The sequence below is a fragment of the Bos indicus x Bos taurus genome, chromosome X (genome assembly GCF_003369695.1).
Source record: "Bos indicus x Bos taurus breed Angus x Brahman F1 hybrid chromosome X, Bos_hybrid_MaternalHap_v2.0, whole genome shotgun sequence".
NCBI classification, from domain to species: Eukaryota; Metazoa; Chordata; class Mammalia; order Artiodactyla; family Bovidae; genus Bos; species Bos indicus x Bos taurus.
The window spans coordinates 92,636,858-92,658,460 of NC_040105.1; the positions used below are offsets into that span (position 1 = coordinate 92,636,858).

The 21,603-nt window shown below is 37.9% G+C and overlaps 1 protein-coding gene across 2 annotated transcripts in view; it reads left to right on the plus strand.

Moving 5' to 3' along the window:
• Window positions 1–21,603, plus strand: part of IL1RAPL2 (interleukin 1 receptor accessory protein like 2) — a 1,456,614-nt gene that overhangs the window by 1,408,236 nt on the left and 26,775 nt on the right. For both annotated transcript variants that reach the window (XM_027533545.1, XM_027533546.1), the window contains one exon: window positions 15,554–15,699. In XM_027533545.1, coding sequence (XP_027389346.1) covers window positions 15,554–15,699 — 146 coding nt within the window. The remainder of the gene's footprint in view (window positions 1–15,553; window positions 15,700–21,603) is intronic.

Sequence of the window (21,603 nt, forward strand, 5' to 3'; positions counted from 1 at the left end):
TTCTTTAGAATAATTTTAGATTTACAGAAAAATTATAAAGATAGTGTCCTATTCTGTCTGGGTGCTATAAATTTCACAGATTGAGGGGGTTAAACAACATTTATTTATCACTTTTATAGAGACTGGGAAGTCCAAAATCAAGGCACCAGCACATTCAGTGGCTGATGAGGGCACACTTCTTGGTTGATAGATGGTCCACTGGTCCTCGTGTGGCAAAAGAGGCCAGAGAGCTCTCTGGAGTGTCTTTTATAAGGGCACTAATCTTAATTCATTACAGTCTCTGTTGGCTCAGTGGTAAAGAATCCGCCTGCCAATCTGGAGACACAGGTTCAATTCCTGGGTCAGGAAGATCCCCTAGAGAAGGAAATGACAACCCACTCCAGTATTCTTGCCTGGATAATCCCATGGACAGAGGAGCCAGATGGGCTACAGTCCATGGGGTCACATAAGAGTCGGATACAACACGGCGACTAAATAATAACAACAAATCTCATTCATTAGAGCACCTTTCTCATGAACTAAGCACCTCCCCAGAGCCCCACCTTCTAGTACCATCCCATTAGGGGGTTAGGATTTCAACAAATGAATTGGGGATGGAAGAATAAACATTCAGTTTATAGCAGATCATATAGAAAGTTTGTACATACCCCCAATACCCAGCTGTTCTTGTTGTTAGCATCTTAAGTTACTATGGTATTTTTGTTAAAATTAAAGAACCAAAATTGATACATTATTATTAACTAAAGTTAATATTTCTTTCAAATGTCCTTATTTTTTTACTTGTGCATGCTAAGTCACTTAGTCATGTCCAACTCTGCATCTCCATGGACTGTAGCCCACCAGGCTCTTCTGTCCATGGGATTTCCCAGGCAAGAATCCTGGAGTGGGTTGCCATTTCCTTCTCCAAGAGATCTTCCTGACCCAGGGATTGAACCCACATCTTCTGCATCTCCTGCATAGGCAGGTGGATTCTTTACCACTAAGCCACCTGGGCAGCCTTCTAACTATCCTTTTTTTCTCCAGGATTATCTAACTTTTTAAGAACCTGCCAAACTACACTCGAATGTGGTTATACCATTTCACAAAAGAAAAGTTAGGCCATGCAGTTGCTCTAGCAGCAAATAACTAGAGTGGTGGGAGACAAAGCACACATATGTAAAACAGTTTAATCCAGTCCTAGACATTATATTAAGTGCAAAATTAATCAACCAGATATTAAGTGCTATAAGGAAGTCAACCTTTCAGGACTTGCAAAACGTCATTGTTTATTTCATTCTGTTACATCCTCTTTTCCACCATCTGTAACCCTTCCTGTAACAAATGGTACATACCTGTATTTGCAGGGGAGGAAAGTAACATGGAATTTGTTTTGAAAATTTCACAAAACCTTACTAGCTAACTAGAGAATGCAAACAAAGAGGCAGGGAATCCTGGCCAAGAGAAACACACAGTTGGCCATTTTGTAATATTAATTATGTGATCTATGATCTATTTGGGAGCTTGTATGGGTGTGGGAATTCCTTCAGGCTATGGCCATTTATGCTAACACACAAGTTAATTACTAGATTCTGTCTTCTGGCTTCCAAAACCAATGTCCTTGAAAGAAGATTTTTATACCACATGGTGAATTGGAACAAATCTGGTAGCTTTATCAAACATAGTTGCTAATCATACCATTTAGTTCCACCAAGAAAAGATCTGCATTCTTTCATAGCCCATGTGTATTCTCCAAAGGGAACAGTTCTGACAGCAGAATGCTAAAGGTGTTAAGTAGAAGATTCCCCTCAAAAGAATTTCTGCAAGCAAAATTTCCTTCTGGATGCATGGCTCTCCCTCAGGGTATTGTACTTGCTTCATATTTTAATTGAATCACAGCTCTTGTGTTGTGCACATATGTCAGAAGTGCACTACCCACTAGATCTAAGAAGTGGGAATGTAAATAAGTTGCTTTCAAGCAGTTAACTTATAGAGAAGATGCCACCACAGCAATGGATCTGGCAAGACTAACCACACTGCCTAGGTTCTCCATTGCCTGGGCAACAGCTTGAACTTGAAGCATGTGTTGTACACTTTTTATCTCTTAGTATTGCCTCAGAGGAGTAGAGACTTTGAAGGAAAAAAAATCTACCTAAGGAAAAAGCTTGGATATTTATCAAAGGCTTGATGAAATAATGTTACTCAGATTATAGTCAGTACAGCCTCTTTATTCAGCAGTTCCCTTGTAGTTTGACTAGCATATTTGATCAAATCCTGACCAGGATTTTGGAGTTCTCACTGTTTTCTGGGTTTCTCTAGCCATCATAGTTACTTGTATCTCCTTACTTGCAACCTATTACCAGAGATTCAAACTCCACTCTAGGCATACAGATTCCCCTTTATCTCCTGTTAGGCAGAAATTGGCATAGCCCTAACAAAGTCTGTGATGTTGCTAAGAGATTGAGCCTAAGAAAATCTGAACCTAAATGTAGTATCAAATCACAGCTGCCAGCCTATCAAACCACATTACAGCCTTTCTCCACAGACTCCAAAAGATGTCATCTGTAGGGATGTTAAGGGAATTTTGCATATGCAGTAGCATAAACTGCAACTGTGAAAATTTGGTTATTTTTACCTACCATTTTAAAGTCCTTGCAACAAGCTGCTCTCTACAAGCTCCATGTCTATTTAGACAAATCAAATAATTATTTGGAAGAGAGCAGTAGAAACTATCATTAGGAGAGGACTTCCTAATTTCTATCCCTCTGTTTAAAGTTAATGGGAACAGCTTGTGAAGTAGGATAAGAGAATTCATGAAAAGGAGTAGTCTTTGGGTATGAGCATTCTAGCAAGGCCATCCCAGTTCCACACCTTTACATAATTTCCTTTTGATTAATCTTACCAGAGACTTGAGAATTAAAAAAAAATTGCAGCGAGGTATATATTCCACAGTTCTAATAAAAAATGCCAGAGAAATTGAACTAATCCTATTAAACAAGAAATAACAGTCTTTAAGCTTCCCTGCAGGGTTGTGAATTGCATCTGATTGCCGATGGAGACTGCGTGAATTTCAGTGCAATTGCTTTGCCCCAATGGAGAGTAATTTTCTATTATAAATTTCACTTTACAAATCTCCCTATCAATAGCTAATGTTTTTCCCCCAGGCAATACCATACAACAAGTTTACCAAATCTTTTATAATTCTTGATCTGAAAAACATATTCAATTTATCTTAAGGCTTTCAGACAAGATTATTAAAATGCAAATAATACAATTTACTTTCAATTCCTAAAAGGCTATAAGTTGAATATGGGCTTTGTTTGTAAGTTCTGTTTTTCTTCACTCATGCTTCTACCACTGTCCAGCCTTCTGTTTCCATCCTTTTTTAACCTTAATGTATACATTTCTTGAGTGAGTCAAATACTCTTTAACAAAGGAGGGAATGTAATAGAGATATGAAAGGATTTTATTCTTAAAATAGGGTGAATCTATGCTAAAGACACAAAATAACCTGTTAACATCTCACCAATTTAAACAAATAATATGGAGCTGTGAATATAATTTTTTGCCACACAGCCCAAGGCAAAAGGAAGGGGTCTGTTTTGACAACTTTCCATCATGCTTTTTCAGCGCCTTGAAACATCCCCACCTGCTCTGGCTGCCTCCACAGTGAACTATAAAAATGTCACAAAACAACCCCCAAACACGCACATCATCTCTTCTTTTCTCCCACTCTCAGTTCATCCCACTGGAAGAAGGAATATTGAGTGATCACTTTGCCTTTGATTTAAATAAGTTTCAAATCTCATCATACCTATATGTAAGTATAGATTTAGTAAATCATAAGGAGCCTTCAGTGGAAAGGTAAACTTCATAAGCAGCATAGTTTTACCCAAAGGCAACCTTAATGTCACTTACATGAAGAATGATTTTTAATTAGCTATTCACAGCTACTATTCACAGCTTCACTTCCACATTGGGTCTTAACATTGACCTAGGCATAAAATATTTAAAACCTGCCTAAGACATATTTGTTCTCTCTCTTCATTTACTAAACAGATTATAGATGCCTAGTCTCAAATATGGTGTTTTGTGTTATAAGCTGCTCTATACAAGAACCTATAATTAGTAAATAATAATAATAATTCCTCCATGTTTTTATACTACACAGTATATTGCAAAAAATTTTTGACATCCCGAAGTACATTGAATTTTTATAACATTTGAAATAAATCATATAAGTTTATTTTACACATAAAAAATCTGAAGTTTAGAGACTGAGAAAGAGCAGTTCTTGGGCAGTTGATTCACAGTTCCAATGGAGCTAGAATGACTTTATCAGAACACAGCTAGCAAGAATCCTCAATTGCTCAGAATTATCTCTTGTAGTTCACACTTAGGATATAAAGAGCCAAAACCTGCTCGGGACTGAAAGAGTAAAAATTAGTTTGGACTGAGAATAAGCAGTCTAGCTATTAATCAGGCTGGGAGGACAGACAGATAAAGCCAGCTGCAAAGCTAACAGAAAACAGTTTCTCCCAAGGTTGTGAAGCAGTTGTATAAGGCTGTAATGACCCCCACCTCTTTTGAATGACTACTGTTTTTTTCTCAGTGATCCTCAGACCTGCTTTGCTATTGTTATATTCCTTGGAATACCCAATTAGTAGACCACCTTCACCTCATGACAATACGCAGTTCCTACTGAATCCTCCCCCATCCCCACCAACTGCCTCAGAAGCTGCAATTAATTCAGAAATTATCCCTGCTTTTTTAGACCATTTTCAATCTTTTGTGAGAACCTAAACACTACAACAGATGCTTTCTTCTTCCTTCAATCAAGAAACAATCCACAGGTCCTCTGGAGCATTCCTACCATAGTGGATCCAATCAATAAATCTTTTGTTTGTGTCAGCCTATGAATTTGATCTTGGTCTTTGACTAATAAGGCTTTAACAGGAATTTTTTTTTAAAGCAAATGACACTAAAATAAAGATTTTGTTTATTTAAGAGGGTTTAAAAAAAACTATCTCCTATTAATGACATTCTCAATTATTCCTAGATAATTATTACTCATACTCAGAATAAAGACATAGAGACTTGCAACATACCTAGTCATCAAAGGAGGATTCAACTTGGTTTAAGGGACTATTTACAATAAAGAGACACTGGAACAGCACACACAACTCATTATAAAACAAAAACAGTTCAATTAAAAAAATGAGCAGAAAACATGAATAGACATTTTTCAAAAGAGGAAATGCAGAAGGGCAACAGGCACATGAAGAGATGCTAAACAACATTAATCATCAGGGAAATGCAAAAATCACAATGAAAGATCACCTCACACCTGATAGAATGGCTCTCATCAAAAAGAACACAACAAATATTGGTGAGGATGTGAAGGAAAAGGAACCCTAGTACACTATTGGTGGGATTGTAAATTGGTGCAGCCATTGTGGAAAAATATGGAGGTTCCTCAAAAACTAAAACGAGAACTACCCTATGATCCAAGAATTACAAATTTTATTTTATTTTGGAGGATTCAGTTCTCTTTCCTCTATTTCTTGTGTGACCTAAAAAAAATTCCAGTTTTATTGAGGTATGATTGATGGATAAAAGTTGTATATATTTAAGGTATACAATGTAGTGTTTTGGTATATGTATACATTGTGAAATGATTGCCACAATCAACTAATTAACATATCCATCACCACACAGTTATCATGTGTGTGTGTGTGTGGTAAAAACACTTGAGATTTACTCTCCTCTCAAAATTCAAGGATACAGTACAGTATCATTGAATAGTCACCATGCTATACATTAGGTACTCTGAAATGATTCGTCTTATAATTGAAAGTTTGTACTCTTTGACCAGCATTTCCCCATTTCATCCACTGAGCAGCATCTCCCTATTTCTTCTACCCTCCAGCTCCTGATTCTTTAAATCGCCATTCTGTTACTATTAGTTTTGCTTTTCTAGAGTCCATATATAAGTAATATCATACAATATTTTTCAGTATTTTTCATTCTCTGTCTGATTTATTTCACTTAGCATAATATTCTCCAATTCCCCTGTGTAGTCACAAATTTCAAGATTTTCTCTTTTTTGAGTCTGAATAATATTCCATTGTACATATAAACCATATATTCTTTTTCTGTTCACCTACTGATAAACATTAGTTTCTATATCTTGCCTAATATGAATAATGATGAAATGAACATGAAAAGGCAAATATGTTTTTGAGATCTTTATTTCATTTCCTTTGATATATACCCAAAAGTGAAATTGCTGAATCATATGGTAGTTCTAACTCTAAATTTTTGGAAGAATCTCTGTACTGTTTTCCATTAGTTTACAGGGTTCCCTTTTCTCCACATACTTGCCAGTATTTCTGGTAATAACCATTCTAACAGATTTGAGGTGACTACATTGTAATTTTGATTTGCATTTGCCTCATGATAGTGACTTTGAGCACCTTTTCATATATTTGTTGGATATTTGTATGCCTTCTTTTGAGAAATGTCTGTTCAGGTCCTTAGCTCATTTTTTTCAATCAAGTTGTCTGTCTGTTTGTTTGTTTTTTATATTGAGTTGTAAAAAGGTCTTTATATATTTTGGATATTAGCCCTTTATCAAATATATGGTTTGCAAACATTTTCTTCCATTCTCTAGGTTACATTTTCACTCTCATTTTATAGAGGTATAATTGACATATACCATTTTATTAGTTAAGCTCACATAGTTAACATAATTAACTGTTTTTTAAAAACGTGGTGAGAATGTATAAGATCTAATCTCAGCAACACTATTCAACATAGTTTTGGAAGTTTTAGCCATAGCATTCAGAGGAGAAAAAGAAATAAAGGAATCCAGATTGAAAAAGAAGTAAAATTTTCACTGTTTGCAGATGACATGATCCTCTACATAGAAAACCCTAAAGACTCCACCAGAAAATTACTAGAGCTAATCAATGAGTAGAGTAAAGTTGCAAGATATAAAATTAGTATACAGAAATCCCTTGCATTCCTATACACCAACAATGAGAAAACAGAAAGAGAAATTAAGTAAACAATCCCATTCACCATTGCAATGAAAAGAATAAAATACTTAGAAATATATCTACCTAAAGAAACAAAAGACTTATATAGAGAAAACTATAAAACACTGATGAAAGAAATCAAAGAGGATGCAAATAGATGGAGAAATACACCATGTTCATGGATTGGAAGAATCAATATAGTGAAAATGAGGAAAATGAGTATACTACCCAAAGTAATCTAAGACTCAATGCAATCCCTATCAAGCTACCAATGATATTTTTCACAGAACTAGAACAAATAATTTCACAATTTTTATGGAAATACAAAAAACCTCAAATAGCCAAAGCAATCTTGAGAAAGAAAAATGGAACTGGAGGAATCAACCTGCCTGACTTCAGGCTATACCACAAAGCTACAGTCATCAAGACAGTATGGTACTGGCACAAAGACAGAAACATAGATCAATGGAACAAAATAGAAAGCCCAGAGATAAATCCATGCACCTACGGACATCTTATCTTTGACAAAGGAGGCAAGAATATACAATGGAGAAAAGACAATCTCTTTAACAAGTGGTGCTGGGAAAACTGGTCAACCACTTGTAAAAGAATGACATTAGAACACTTTCTAACACCATACACAAAAATAAACACAAAATGGATTAAAGATCTAAACGTAAGACCAGAAACTATTAAACTCCTAGAGGAAAACATAGGCAAAACACTCTGACATACATCACAGCAGGATCCTCTATGACCCACCTCCGAGAGTAATGGAAATAAAAGCAAAAATAAACAAATGGGACCTAATTAAACTTAAAAGCTTTTGCACAGTGAAGGAAACTATAAGCAAGGTGAAAAGACAGCCTTCAGAATGGGAGAAAATAATAGCAGATGAAGCAACGGACAAAGAATTAATCTCAAAAATATACAAGTAGCTCCTGCAACTCAATTCCAGAAAAATAAAGGACCCAATCAAAAAATGGGCCAAAGAACTAAACAGACATTTCTTCAAAGAAGACATACAGATGGCTAACAAACACATGAAAAGATGCTCAACATCACTCATTATCAGAGAAATACAAATCAAAACCACAATGAGGTACCATCTCACACCAGTCAGAATGGCTGCTATCCAAAAGTCTACAAACAATAAATGCTGGAGAGGGTGTGGAGAAAAGGGAACCCTCTTACACTGTTGGTGGGAATGCAAACTAGTATAGCCACTATGGAGAACAGTGTGGAGATTCCTTGAAAACTGGAAATAGAATTGCCATACAACCCAGCAATCCCACTGCTGGGCATACACACCAAGGAAACCAGAATTGAAAGAGACACGTGTACCCCAATGTTCATCGCAGCACTGTTTATAATAGCTAGGATATGGAAGCAACCTATATGTCCATCAGCAGATGAATGGATAAGAAAGCTGTGGTACATATACACAATGAAATATTACTCAGCCATTAAGAAGAATACATTTGAATCAGTTCTAATGAGATGGATGAAACTTGAGCCTATTATACAGAGTGAAGTAAGTCAGAAAGAAAAACACCAATACAGTATACTAACACATATAGATGGAATTTGGAAAGATGGTAATGATAACCCTATATGCAAGACAGCAAAGGAGACACAGATGTAAAGAACAGTCTTTTGGACTCTGTGGGAGAAGGCGAAGGTGGGATGGATTTGAGAGAATAGCACTGAAACATGTATATTATTATATGTGAAATAGATCACCAGTCCAAGTTCGATGCATGAGACAGGGTGCTCAGGGCTGGTGCACTGGGATGACCCAGAGGGATGGGATGGGGAGGGAGGTGGGACGGGGGTTCAGGATGGGGAACACATGTACACCCATGGCTGATTCATGTGAATGCATGGCAAAAACCACTACAATATTGTAAAGTAATTAGCCTCCAATTAAAATAAATAAATTAAAAATAATCTCAGCAACACTCAAGCATACAATATCATGTTATTGAGTATAGTCACCGTGCTGTATATCAGATCCTCAAAACTTTGTACAACTGCTTTTATTGCTATTATTATTTTAAACAAGCTGTTACCTGTTAGATTAATTATGAATAGGAAATGTAAGACATTTTACCTTTATTCACTCCTATCTCTTCTTTTCATTATGAATATCCAAATTTGACCTGTTTAATTTTCATTTTCTCTTAAGAATTTCTTTTAACATTTTTTACAGTGTAGGTCTACTTGCAACAAATTCCCTCACTTTTTATTTGTCTGAAAAAGTCTTTATTTCTCCTTCACCTTTGAAGGAAAAATGGATACAATATTCTAGGTTGGTTGTAAATTTCTTTGAACACTTTCAATATTCCACTCCACTCTGTTCTTGCTTATATAGTTTCTAAAGATGTGTTTCTTATTTTTATTCCTGTATAGGTAAGTTTTTTTTTTCCCCTCTGAATCCTTTCAAGATTTTTCTCTCATTTTTTCCCACTTTTTACAGTTAGAATATGATCCGTCAAGATGTAGCTTTTAAAACAATCCCACTGCTGGGCATACACACTGAGGAAACCAGAAGGGAAAGAGACACGTGTACCCCAATGTTCATCGCAGCACTGTTTATAATAGCCAGGACATGGAAGCAACCTAGATGTCCATCAGCAGATGAATGGATAAGAAAGCAGTGGTACATATACACAATGGAGTATTACTCAGCCATTAAAAAGAATTCATTTGAATCAGTTCTAATGAGGTGGATGAAACTGGAGCCTATTATACAGAGTGAAGTAAGCCAGAAGGAAAAACACCAATACAGTATACTAATGCATATATATGGAATTTAGAAAGATGATAACAATAACCCTGTGTACGAGACAGCAAAAGAGACACTGATGTATGGAACAGTCTTATGGACTCTGTGGGAGAGGGAGAGGGTGGGAAGATTTGGGAGAATGGCATTGAAACATGTAAAATATCATGTATGAAACGAGATGCCAGTCCAGGTTCAATGCACGATACTGGATGCTTGGGGCTAGTGCACTGGGACGACCCAGAGGGATGGTATGGGGAGGGAGGAGGGAGGAGGGTTCAGGATGGGGAGCACATGTATACCTGTGATGGATTCATTTTGATATTTGGCAAAACTAATACAATTATGTAAAGTTTAAAAATAAAATAAAATTTAAAAAAAAATTTACTCTGCTTGGTATTCTCTGAACTTCCTGCATCTGTGTTCTGGTATCTTTGGAAAATTCTAAGTTACTATTACTTCATATATTTCTATTGTTCCTTTCTCTTTCGTAGTTTGGTGTTTTGTATTTTGGCAACATGGGGGCAGGAGGAGAAGGGACAACAGAGGATGAGATGGCTGGATGGCATCACTGACTCAATGGACCTAAGTTTGGGTAAACTCCAGGAGTTGGTGATGGACAGGGAGGCCTGGTGTGCTGTGATTCATGGGGTCGCAAAGAGTCAGACACAACTGAGCGACTGAACTGAACTGAACATAGATTAAATGTATGTTACTCCTTTTGTAGTTATACCTCTGATGTTCAATATTTTGTTCCTTTTTTGCCATGTTCTCTTTGCATTTCAGTTTAGGAGATTGCATTGACTTTCTTCAAGATCACTTATTCTTTCTTTGGCCACATCCAGTCTATTAATGGCCCATGAAAGGCACTGTTTATTCCTATTACAACGTCTTGTTTTCTAGCATTTCCTTTTGATTCCTTCTTAGAATTTCCATTTTTCATGTTGTATTACCAATATATTGTTTATATTGTTAACTTTTTCCATTTGAGACTTTAACTTATTAATCATGGTTATTTTATATCCTCATTCTGATCATTCTCTGCCATATCTGAGTATGGTTCTGATGGTTGTGTTGTCTTTTCAAAACTTTTTCTTTTTAATATGTCTTATTTTTTGTTTGAAAACCAGATGTAATTATCAGATAAAAGGGACTGAAGTAGACATGTCTTTAGAGTAAGATTTTATGTTTATGTGGCTAGGAGTTAAGCTGTGTTTACTGTTTTCTATAGTTGTAGGTGTTCAGTTCAGTCACTCAGTCATACCTGACTCTGCAACCCCATGAATCACAGCACGCCAGGCCTCCCTGTCCATCACCAACTCCCGGAGCCTACCCAAACTCATGTCCATCGAGTCAGTGATGCCATCCAGCCATCTCATCCTCTGTCGTCCCCTTCTCCTCCTGCCCCCAATCCCTCCCAGCATCAAGGTCTTTTCCAATAAGTCAACTCTTCGCATGAAGTGGCCAAAGTATTGGAGTTTCAGCTTCAGCATCAGTCCTTCCAATGAACACCCAGGACTCATCTCCTTTAGGATGGACTGGTTGGATTTCCTTGCAGTCCAAGGGACTCTCAAGAGGCTTCTCCAACACAACAGTTCAAAAGCATCAATTCTTCAGCGCTCAGCTTTCTTCAAAGTCCAACTCTCACATCCATACATGACCACTGGAAAAAACCATAGCCTTGACTAGATGGACCTTTGTTGGCAAAGTAATGTCTCTGCTTTTCAATATGCTATCTAGGTTGGTCATAACTTTACTTCCAAGGAGTAAACGTCTTTTAATTTCATGGCTGCAGTCACCATCTGCAGTGATTTTGGGGCCCCGAAAGATAAAGTCTGACACTGTTTCCCCATCTATTTCCCATGAAGTGATGGGACTGGATGCCATGATCTTCGTTTTCTGAATGTTGAGCTTTAAGCCAACTTTTTCACTCTCCTCTTTCACTTTCATCAAGAGGCTCTTTAGTTCCTCTTCACTTTCTGCCATAAGGGTGGTGTTACATGCATATCTGAGGTTATTGATATTTCTCTTGGCAGTCCTGATTCCAGCTTGTGCTTCTTCCAGCCCAGCATTTCTCATGATGTACTCTGCATAGAAGTTAAATAAGCAGGGTGACAATATACAGCCTTGACGTACTCCTTTTCCTATTTGGAACCAGTCTGTTGTTCCATGTCCAGTTCTAACTGTTGCAGGTGTAAAAGGCTAAAATTTCCTATAATGTACTTGTTTACATCTCCACTGTTTCTTTCAGTTCTCCTAGAGACTGCTTCTGAAACAGGGTCTGAGCCTGGCCATTCTTTCATCTGAAAGCCCTTGACTGGTATGGTGGTAAATATTCTATAACACTGTGATAAAGTCTTAGTCTTTTCATCAGCTTGTGCCTTCAGGCTCTGACCTTTACAAATGCTTCTCAGCTTTCCTCCTTTTCTTAGATGAAACAGGAAGGCTTGAGGAGGCTGGAGTTAGATATTTCTCTTTCCTCCAGTTTCGGTAAAACTCAAGTAATTTAGGCTCTGCTAAAGAAGTTTCCCTTGAGGGCATGCCTTTGTTAAGAAGAAAGAGTGCTCTAGGCTCCTTTCAAGATTGTTGCCTTTCCCTCCTCCTTTGCCCAAAGCGTAAAGGAACATGTCTCTGATCTTCACCCTGAAACCTGGACAGGATCTTGGAAGCAAAGCTCATGAAAGTATGAGGCACCCCTAAGATTAGATCTCATGGAGTTTTTTTAACTTTCAAGCTAGTCCATACTAGCCCTACAGTGACTCATCAATTAATTGTTTTTAATTCATATTGGTTCCTGTTCCTGGGTTTCTGCTCCCAGTGCACTGTGATTCTCAGTATTTGCCTCACTATCTCAAATTCGCAGAGCAGGAGTTTGCCCTGTGACCTCAATTCTCTGATGAACCTAAGAAGAGTTGTTGGCTTTCATTTTGTTCACTTTTTTCTTGTTGTAAGGGTGAGAGTGAAAACTTCCAAACTTTTTTAGCATGACTTTTTAAATAATAGGTCTTAACAATAAAACTTTTAAAAGTAGTGATTTCTGTCACCTGAATTTAGTATTTTTTATTTTGTCAGTATTCACTGTTGCCTATAACTTGCCTTCAATATTAATCCTTGGAGTGAGATACTTCTGAAGTTATTTGAAGTATATCCCAAGATCCCCTCATTTGTATCCCCCACCCCAAAACCAGTCCCTTCAGTGTCAAACAGTCTGCAAAAACCTATTTATGTCTTCTCTCCTAGAAAATGCTTCCTTCTTCCTTTTGTTTAGGCAGTCTTCTCAAGCCATCTCCAGCTACTTTAGTAAATAATAGTCTGTTGTTGTGTTTTTGAAATTCCATTGTAAGCATGACTATACCACCCTGTTTTACCTCATTCCTCCTTTAATTTTTTCAGCTATGTAGATTTTCTTCCCTTGTTTAAATGTTAATGCTTACTGGGAGCAGGCACCTGATCTTTTAATGCTTACATTTCTCTAACACCAATATCTGTCTATCCCAGAGCTAGGCACTTAGGGGAATGATAAAGAATCATTGATAGATTGTTATATATCAATATTTGTTAGGAAATTGTGACTGCTCTGCAGAGTAATTTATAGACGTAAACACCAACTTGCTCTTTAATTCCAAAAAAGCAAGTCCCCTCTATATTTTCAAGAGCTGATAATTAAGACACCTCATATATATTAATAGATGGATGAAGGATCATTTTTCAAATCCTCTCTCCAGATTCTTTCTGCAGCCTGTGAAGAGCTGTTTTTGGAAACTGCATTAGAAATGAAGAGGGAAAGGCTTGGTCTGGCGGGACAGGATCAGCTTTCTGCCTCATGCCTGGCAAAGGCTGTGGCTGCCCTACACGTGAAGCTTTAAATCAAATTTAATTTGTGGTGCTTAAGCAGCTTCTGGCATTAAAGGGGGTTATTCCATAGAGGGTCACACAGAACTAAAAAATTGCATATAGTGCTATTTGCACATAGCAGGGATAAAATGGAGTAAAATTCAACATAAACTGTGAAGACAGTAAATTCCCATTTTTCCTTGTTTAGGTTTATGTTGGGATAGGGGAAAGAGAAGAGAACTGCAAGTTTAGCCAAGAAGAAAAATATTAATAGACTACCAGCAAAATACGATTAAGAAAATTCTTATACTAAGGAGATTTATTCAAGTTATAAATGCCAGTATTATAAACTCTCTGATATGTATATTATTGGAAGGTAACAGAAATAGGGTTAATTTTAAAAACGTGTATTGGGGATATAATCTGTGTTTAGGATTTCAGTACGGGGGAGTCTCATATTCCAAGAACTCCCTTCCACCAACCCAACTTTAAGCCTTCCCTTCTCTCAGAGGGGATCCAGAAGAGATTCATCCAAGCCAAATTTAAGTATCAACATGTATAAATACAAATATATTTGGAGGAGCCAAAATGTAAACAGTTTCCCTTTGGATAATGAAATGTTGGTGTTTAATGACATTCATTTGCACTTGCATCTGCTATTTAATCTTAAAATCACTTTAAACCATTTTACCCCCACAACAAAGTTAAGGAGGGTAGGTATTTTTCCCAGCTTAAAGATGAGTTATATTAAGGTGCCATTGAGTTAATTACTTTGTAAGAATCCAGCTTGAGCTTGTAAGTGGGAGGCCCATATTTATAACCCAGTTTTCTCTGAGTACAGTTGTCTTTTCCAACTTTATGGTAAATACCAATACATCAGAATGTTCTTCACTGCCTTCATAACCAGGTATCCAAAAAGGAGATGAGAATTTCCCTCTTGCAAATTCATATATTTAACAACCTCACCCTAGACCTTAATGGCAGGCTTTCCACTACTTAGACTCACAATTTGCTCTTTCTCTGGTTTAAAGCAGGAGATAGAAACTAAAAGTCAGCAGGGTACCCACTTTCACCTCACCCAGAAGGCAGCTGGCCACTGGCGAGAATATAGCTCTCCAAAGAAATAAGAGATGCACCCCTCAGGAAAGTTTCCTGGCAACTCAGCTCCTCTGTGAAGAACAACTGTTACTGGCCATTCAAGACCTGTAACCTCACTTGAGAAAGCAAAAGGCAGGACTATGAAAAAAATACACATAAGGCAGTTTCTCTTGTGGGGGTAGGAGGGTGCAGAGGGAAGGAGAAAGACAAATGGTGAGCAATGTTGTGGGGGGGGGGTGTGGGGGGAAGAAGGGCCATAGTAGTACATTGGAGGATTAGGGGTATATGTCTGCACTGGACAAAAGGCAGGAGAAAGTAGAGAACAGGCTTCTTATTGATATTTGGGGATAGAATGCCACTAACCACCCTTAGTTTATTTCTTATAAAGCAATTCTTTTCAAGGCCCCCCTTTTTAACTGTCTTACCCCCTGTTGTCAAAACTCTAACACAAAACCTACATTTCTATAGATTTTTCCCCTTCATGTCATGATGCAAAAATCCAGTTTGTTTTCATAAGCTCAGCTTAGAATATGGAGCCCAGTGTCTCCTGTTTGCTACACAAATCATACTGGCTTCATTTATCAGAGCCTAGTGGCACGTTAATATTTCTTTTTTCTGAGTGAATTCCTCACTTTTTTCCTTTCCCATATGATCTTCACATTAAAAGTCACTTTTTGTGTTTTCTTTTTGAAGTTTCTGCACCTACACCTATCAGCCTACTGGAGACTTTAGTGAGCTACAATAACTATCTTCAGTCTTTGCATGACTGGGCTCTCCCCAAATCAAACCAATTAGCCAAGAGTACTTTCCTTTATTTCAGGCTCCTCAAAGAGCATCTTGGAGAAAAAGAAGTTGAGTTGGCACTCATCTTTGATTCAGTGGTGGAGGCTGACCTGGCGAATTATACCTGCCATGTGGAAAATCGAAATGGACGAAAACATGCCAGTGTTCTGCTGCGTAAAAAGGGTATTTATTTTTATAACTTACTATAGTTTGTTTAGCTACGTAGTAACTATTGAAGTTAGGTATGTTTCCTGGCCTGATTTTATTATCTAGTATAAATTTCTATTAATCATTTTTTTTATTTTTAAGGAAAAATCTCTCTTTTGCTGTGGATATTACCATAAAATGCCTATGATCTTTCATATCATTAGAAAATGGACAGATGACATGAAATACTGTTAAACTGTGTTAAATCCAGTGAGATTGCTGGGCCATATGGTAGTTTTATTCCTATTTTTTAAAGGAATCTGCATACTGTTCTCCATAGTAATTGTATCAGTTTGCATTCCCACCAACATTGTAAGAGGGACTCTGTGACAACCTGGAGGGATGGGGTGGGGAAGGAGGTGGGAGGCGGATTCAGGATGGGGGGAACAAATGTATACCTATGACCGATTCATACTGATGTACGGTAAAAACATCACAATATTGTAAAGTAATTTTCCTCCAATTGAAATAAATAAAAATTTTTAAAAATCAAGTGAGATAAAAATACCTTGGTTATAAGTATTACATAAAATTTGATGGGCATTGATATTTAAATTTTTCTCTCTAATTCACCTTCATCTTATATTGCTTAAATGAAATACTAGAGGTTTTACTATTAGATAAGAAACAGTCACTTATTAAATTCCCTGACTAGGATATAAATAGAAATAAGGACTAGTATCATATAATATTTTACCATTGTTATAATGAAGATTATGAACAATATTTCATGATATGACCTGGTGTTCAAGGCCTTCAGCAAGTGCATATATTTTTAAGTAGTTTGGCCTTTATGTAGATCACTCTCCAGAGATGACTCCATATGGGGTGGAAATTGCATATAATGGGCAAAGAAAAGAAACTATAAATTTACAAATAAAAGAGAGAAAAGTAGATATAGGAATAACAATTCCAGCAGCTGGAGCAGCTTCCGAGATTGGCTCTTACCCTGCCACGACTCCTGATTACTGCAAAAGACAAAATACTTTCTGTATATGTGCATCTAGCAAAGGTTTTGTAAATGTAACTGAACAAATGTTCTCAGTGTTCTTGTCTAGGCTATAGAGCAATAGAACAGATTCAATCAGCAAGGTCCCTAGTTGTACCTTGTAGCCAAGGTGGAATTTCTATTTTCCCACCAGCTCTAATACTTGACCTTGCCCAGCAGCTCTAGGAGAAGCAGGGAAATGTCATTAGTCTGAGAATAATGCTTTTATCTCTTTAGCACCATTTCTTATGATGCTGGACATGATTTTATTTTAAAATAATGGAGTGTTTAAGTATAGAGGAGTCTAACATGGACAGTGAAATGAAACCCTGCTTCAGGAGATCCCAGTGCAGCCACTGACTTAATTGCCTGCCTTAATAGGACTAACTTGTCTGATTAGACAGGCTAAACCTTAGTTTCCTCATCTATAAAATAGGGGTAATAATACCTATCTTGCAGAGTCACTTTGAGGTTCAAATAATAATGATATGATATGAAGTATATCATGCTCAAAGTGTTATTAAATGGAATTTGTCTGCACTTAGAAACCACTTGTCCACCTACATGAAAGGCAGACATTGATCATGTCCACATAACCGTGTTGCAAGGATAGTTTTGTTCCTGTCCATCTCAGTCTCATTTTAGGCTTAGAGATCCTCCAAGCCAGACTCAACTGCACCTAAGTATCCTCAGTAACTTGGGCAGTGTCTCACCACTAATAGGCACTTAGAACCCCTTCTGGTTAATGAAAGAATACTGTTCTCTTTTATTATTGAGGAGCATGTATAGCAAGCATTGTGTTAGGTATTAGGAAATAGACATCCTTAAGTCTGCATGGGGTTTATAGTCTGCAGGGCAGTGAGGGTACAAAGAAAGACAAACCTTACTCATGAAACAAAAAATTGCAAAAAATATATGAAGTGTTATAATTAAAAACTTGCTCAGAGGAAAAATAATGAGGGGGGTCTTATGTAGTCAGTCAGTAGAGGTAGAAATAGCCTTGAGTTTTAAAATAAATCCATTTTCCTTTGATTAAAGTAACCACTAGCTGCCCTTCACTTCCAATAATCTCACACTAGAAACCAAGGTACACTGTAAAACTGCTGCCTCCCATGGCTTCTACAAGGAAATGTGTCTAAACCATGAATAACTGAGATTATTAATTCCCATCTTCCTAAACATTAGAGTTCCCCAGGTTTCAGGTCCCCTCTTCTCAGTCCCTAGATGATTTCATTCCATCTCCACCTCAGTTTTGCTCATGATTTATTTGCTGCCATCTCCCAAATTTGTCTTTAGCTCGGACTTCTTGCCTAAACTCCAGAGTTGTATTCCTAACTGCCTATTCGACAACAATTCAAAAACTCCACTAGTAAACATATCTAGTAGGCATATCAAGCTTCACATGTCCCACACAGGATTCCTGATTTCTCCTCCCTATAAACTTGATCCTCCAGTTGCTTTCTCCATCTCCATCACCATCCTTCCAGTTGCTCAGGCCAAATATCCTTGGAATCATCCTTGACTTTTTCTTTTCTATACTCACACATGCTTTATGTAGTCTAGCAGGAAATTCGATGGCTATGCCTTTATAACACATCTACACTGAGCACTTTCCCTACCTTTATTGTTACTATCTGAGTCTGAGCCACCAGCATCAACTACCTGGCTCACTGCATTTCCCCCCTAACTGGTCTCCCCACTTGCCCCTTGTTCCCTTACAGTCTAATCTCAACACAGTATCTGGATTTTTCCTTTAAATACTAAGGTCAGATCATATCATTTCTCTAGTCAGAACCGTCCAATTACAGAACCTTCAGTTCCCTGGTAACTCAGTCGGTAAAGAATCTGCCTGCAATGTAGGAGATTCGGGTTTGATCCATGGATCTGGAAGTTCCCCTAGAGAAGGGAGTGGCTAACCACTCCAGTATTCTTGCCTGGGAAATCCCAAGGAAAGAGGAGCCTGGTGGGCCATAGTCCATAGTATTGCAAGAGTCAGACCTGACGTAGCAACTAACCACACCACCACCACACTAATGAAACCCCAAATCTTTGCCATGTCCTCCAAGACATTTCTGATCTCATTTTCTACCACAATCTGCCTTAAACTTTGCATACACTCAGTTCAGTTCAGTCGCTCAGTCGTGTCCAACTCTTTGCGATCCCATGAATTGCAGCACACCAGGCCTCCCTGTCCATCACCAACTCCCGGAGTTCACTCAGACTCACATCCATCGAGTCAGTGATGCCATCCAGCCATCTCATCCTCTGTCGTCCCCTTCTCCTCTTGCCTCCAATCCCTCCCAGCATCAGAGTCTTTTCCAATGAGTCAAATTTTCGCATGAAGTGGCCAAAGTACTGGAGTTTCAGCTTTAGCATCATTCCTTCCAAAGAAATCCCAGGGCTGATCTCCTTCAGAATGGACTGGTAGGATCTCCTTGCAGTCCAAGGGACTCTCAAGAGTCTTCTCCAACACCACAGTTCAAAAGCATCAATTCTTTGGCGCTCAGTTTTCTTCACAGTCCAACTCTCACATCCATACATGACCACAGGAAAAACCATAGCCTTGTCTAGATGGACCTTTGTTGGCCTCCTTTTTATTTCTCATGCTCACCAAGCATGGTCCTGGTTCCTGATCTTTGCACTTACTACTTCCTCTGCCTGGAACACTCTTTCCCCAGTAGTTCCTATGACTCACTCCCTCTTTTCTTACAGCCTCTGTTTAAATACTACCTTCTCAATAGACCTTTCCCTGGTCACTCTTTATAAGATAGTACTACCCAATCTCTTTCTTTAAAACATTCTTTTAGCTTTATTGAGTTAAAAAAAAGTGAAAGTGATAGTCACTCAGTCATGTCCGACTCTTTGTGACCCCATGTACTGTAGCCCACCAAGCTCCTCTGTCCATGGAATTATCCAGGCAAGAATAGTGGAGTGGGTAGCCATTCCCTTTTCCAGGGGATCTTCCCGACCCTGGGATTGAACCCAGGTCTCTTGCATTGCAGGCAGGTTCTTTACCATCTGAGCCATCATATAAAACTGACAAACAAAATTGTAAGATATTTTAAGTGTACAACATGATGATTTGTAAGTTGTGAAATGACTCCCCCCATTGAGTTAATTAACAATCACCTCACACATCTACCTTTTATTTCTGTGTGTGTGAGAACATTTCATTTCTACCTTCCTGGCAAATTTCAATGATACAATCCAGTGTTACCCACTATTGTCACCATTTTATACCTTAGCTCCTCCAACCATATTCACCTACCCGAAATCTGTGCCCTTTTACTAATCTCACCCTATTTTCTCCCTGACCCTCCATCCCCTGACAATCACTTTTCTCTTTTCTGTTTCTATGACTTCAACTTAAAAAAAAAAAATTCCACATATAAGTGATATCATACACTATATTTAGCTTTCTCTGTCTGTCTTATTTCACTTACCATAATGCACTCCAGTTTCATCCATGTTGTAGCAAATGACAAGAATCTCTTTCTTTATTAAGGCTGAATAATATTCTGCTGTGTGCTGTCCTTAGTCACTCAGCCATGTCCGACTCTGTGACCCCACGAACTATAGCCTGCCAGGCTCCTCTGTCCATGGGGATTCTCCAGGCAAGAATACTGGAATGGGTTGCCATGCCCTCCTCCAGGGGATCTTCCCAACCCAGAGAGCAAACACAGGTCTCCCACATTGCAGGTGGATTCTTTAGTATCTGAGCCACTTGGGGAAGCCTATTCCGTTGTGTACATATGCCAAATTTTCTAGATCTATTCATGCATTGATGGACTACCCATCACATTCTTTTCCCTCTCACTTGGCTCTATTTCTGTTTACTTTATTTACTACTATCTGATATCATATTCCATATTTGTTTTCTACTTGTCTCCCCCGACACCCGACACACACATTAGAATGTAAACTTCATAAAAACAGGGACTTTTCCCTGCCTTACTTATTGCTGTATCCCAAGCATGTAGAATATAGTAAGTGCTCACAGGCACTTGTTGGGTGAAAATGGTCCTGCTAGATGACTAGAGCAGTTAGGTGGAGGATGGATGATAAGGACTGGTAAAGAGAGGATTTCCGTGAGATCTGGTCTTGACTGGTATCTTTTGGGTTATCTGAATGCATTTCTCTTTTCAAAACATTAAATTTCCAGATTGGGGGATAAAAACACAAAGACCTGAATAGCCAGGTAGATATGGCAATTAAAAGAAAAGGAAGGCTGGATATTAAACACAGGTTACAGAAAACATGCTGTGCTTTAAAGGGCAGTCATTACTCTTTCATAGAAGATTATCGTCGTACTTGCTGAAAAGTGTAACTATGGATATGAGAGCTTCCAAGTTTTCAGTGAAGTTGAAAGACTGAATATATAATATTTTGATTTTTAAGTATTAGTATCAACTTTTGGGGAAACATACAGACCAAAAAACCTTTTTTTTTTTTTTTTTCTGGCCCATGGTATACCAGTATGTACTCTCTGTTTTAGGTAGCAGTTGAATTTTTTCACTGTGCTTCACAAAAGGATGCAATTCATCTTCCCTTATTCCATTTTACTTGAGAGCTCTCAATAGTATGGTAGAGGTTCAGAAAAGAACAAGAAGCCCTATGGTCCTGATCCAACATATTAAATTAGACTGAACTCTAGTTCATCTTGCAAAATTTCAGTTATTTCCTTTAAAGTTGAACCTTTCAGGCTTTATCACAACATAGCCTGGCATTAGTAGCCACAGTGTTTCCATCTGGAATATGAGTGTGGCTCCTTTTATGGAAAAATAACTTCCTGATGATATAATCAAATATCTAAAATGCCCCAAGTGATCATTATAGAGAAGAAACATTTCATGAATCCTTTCACAAAGGGAAAAGGCCTTTTGTTAAGTGAC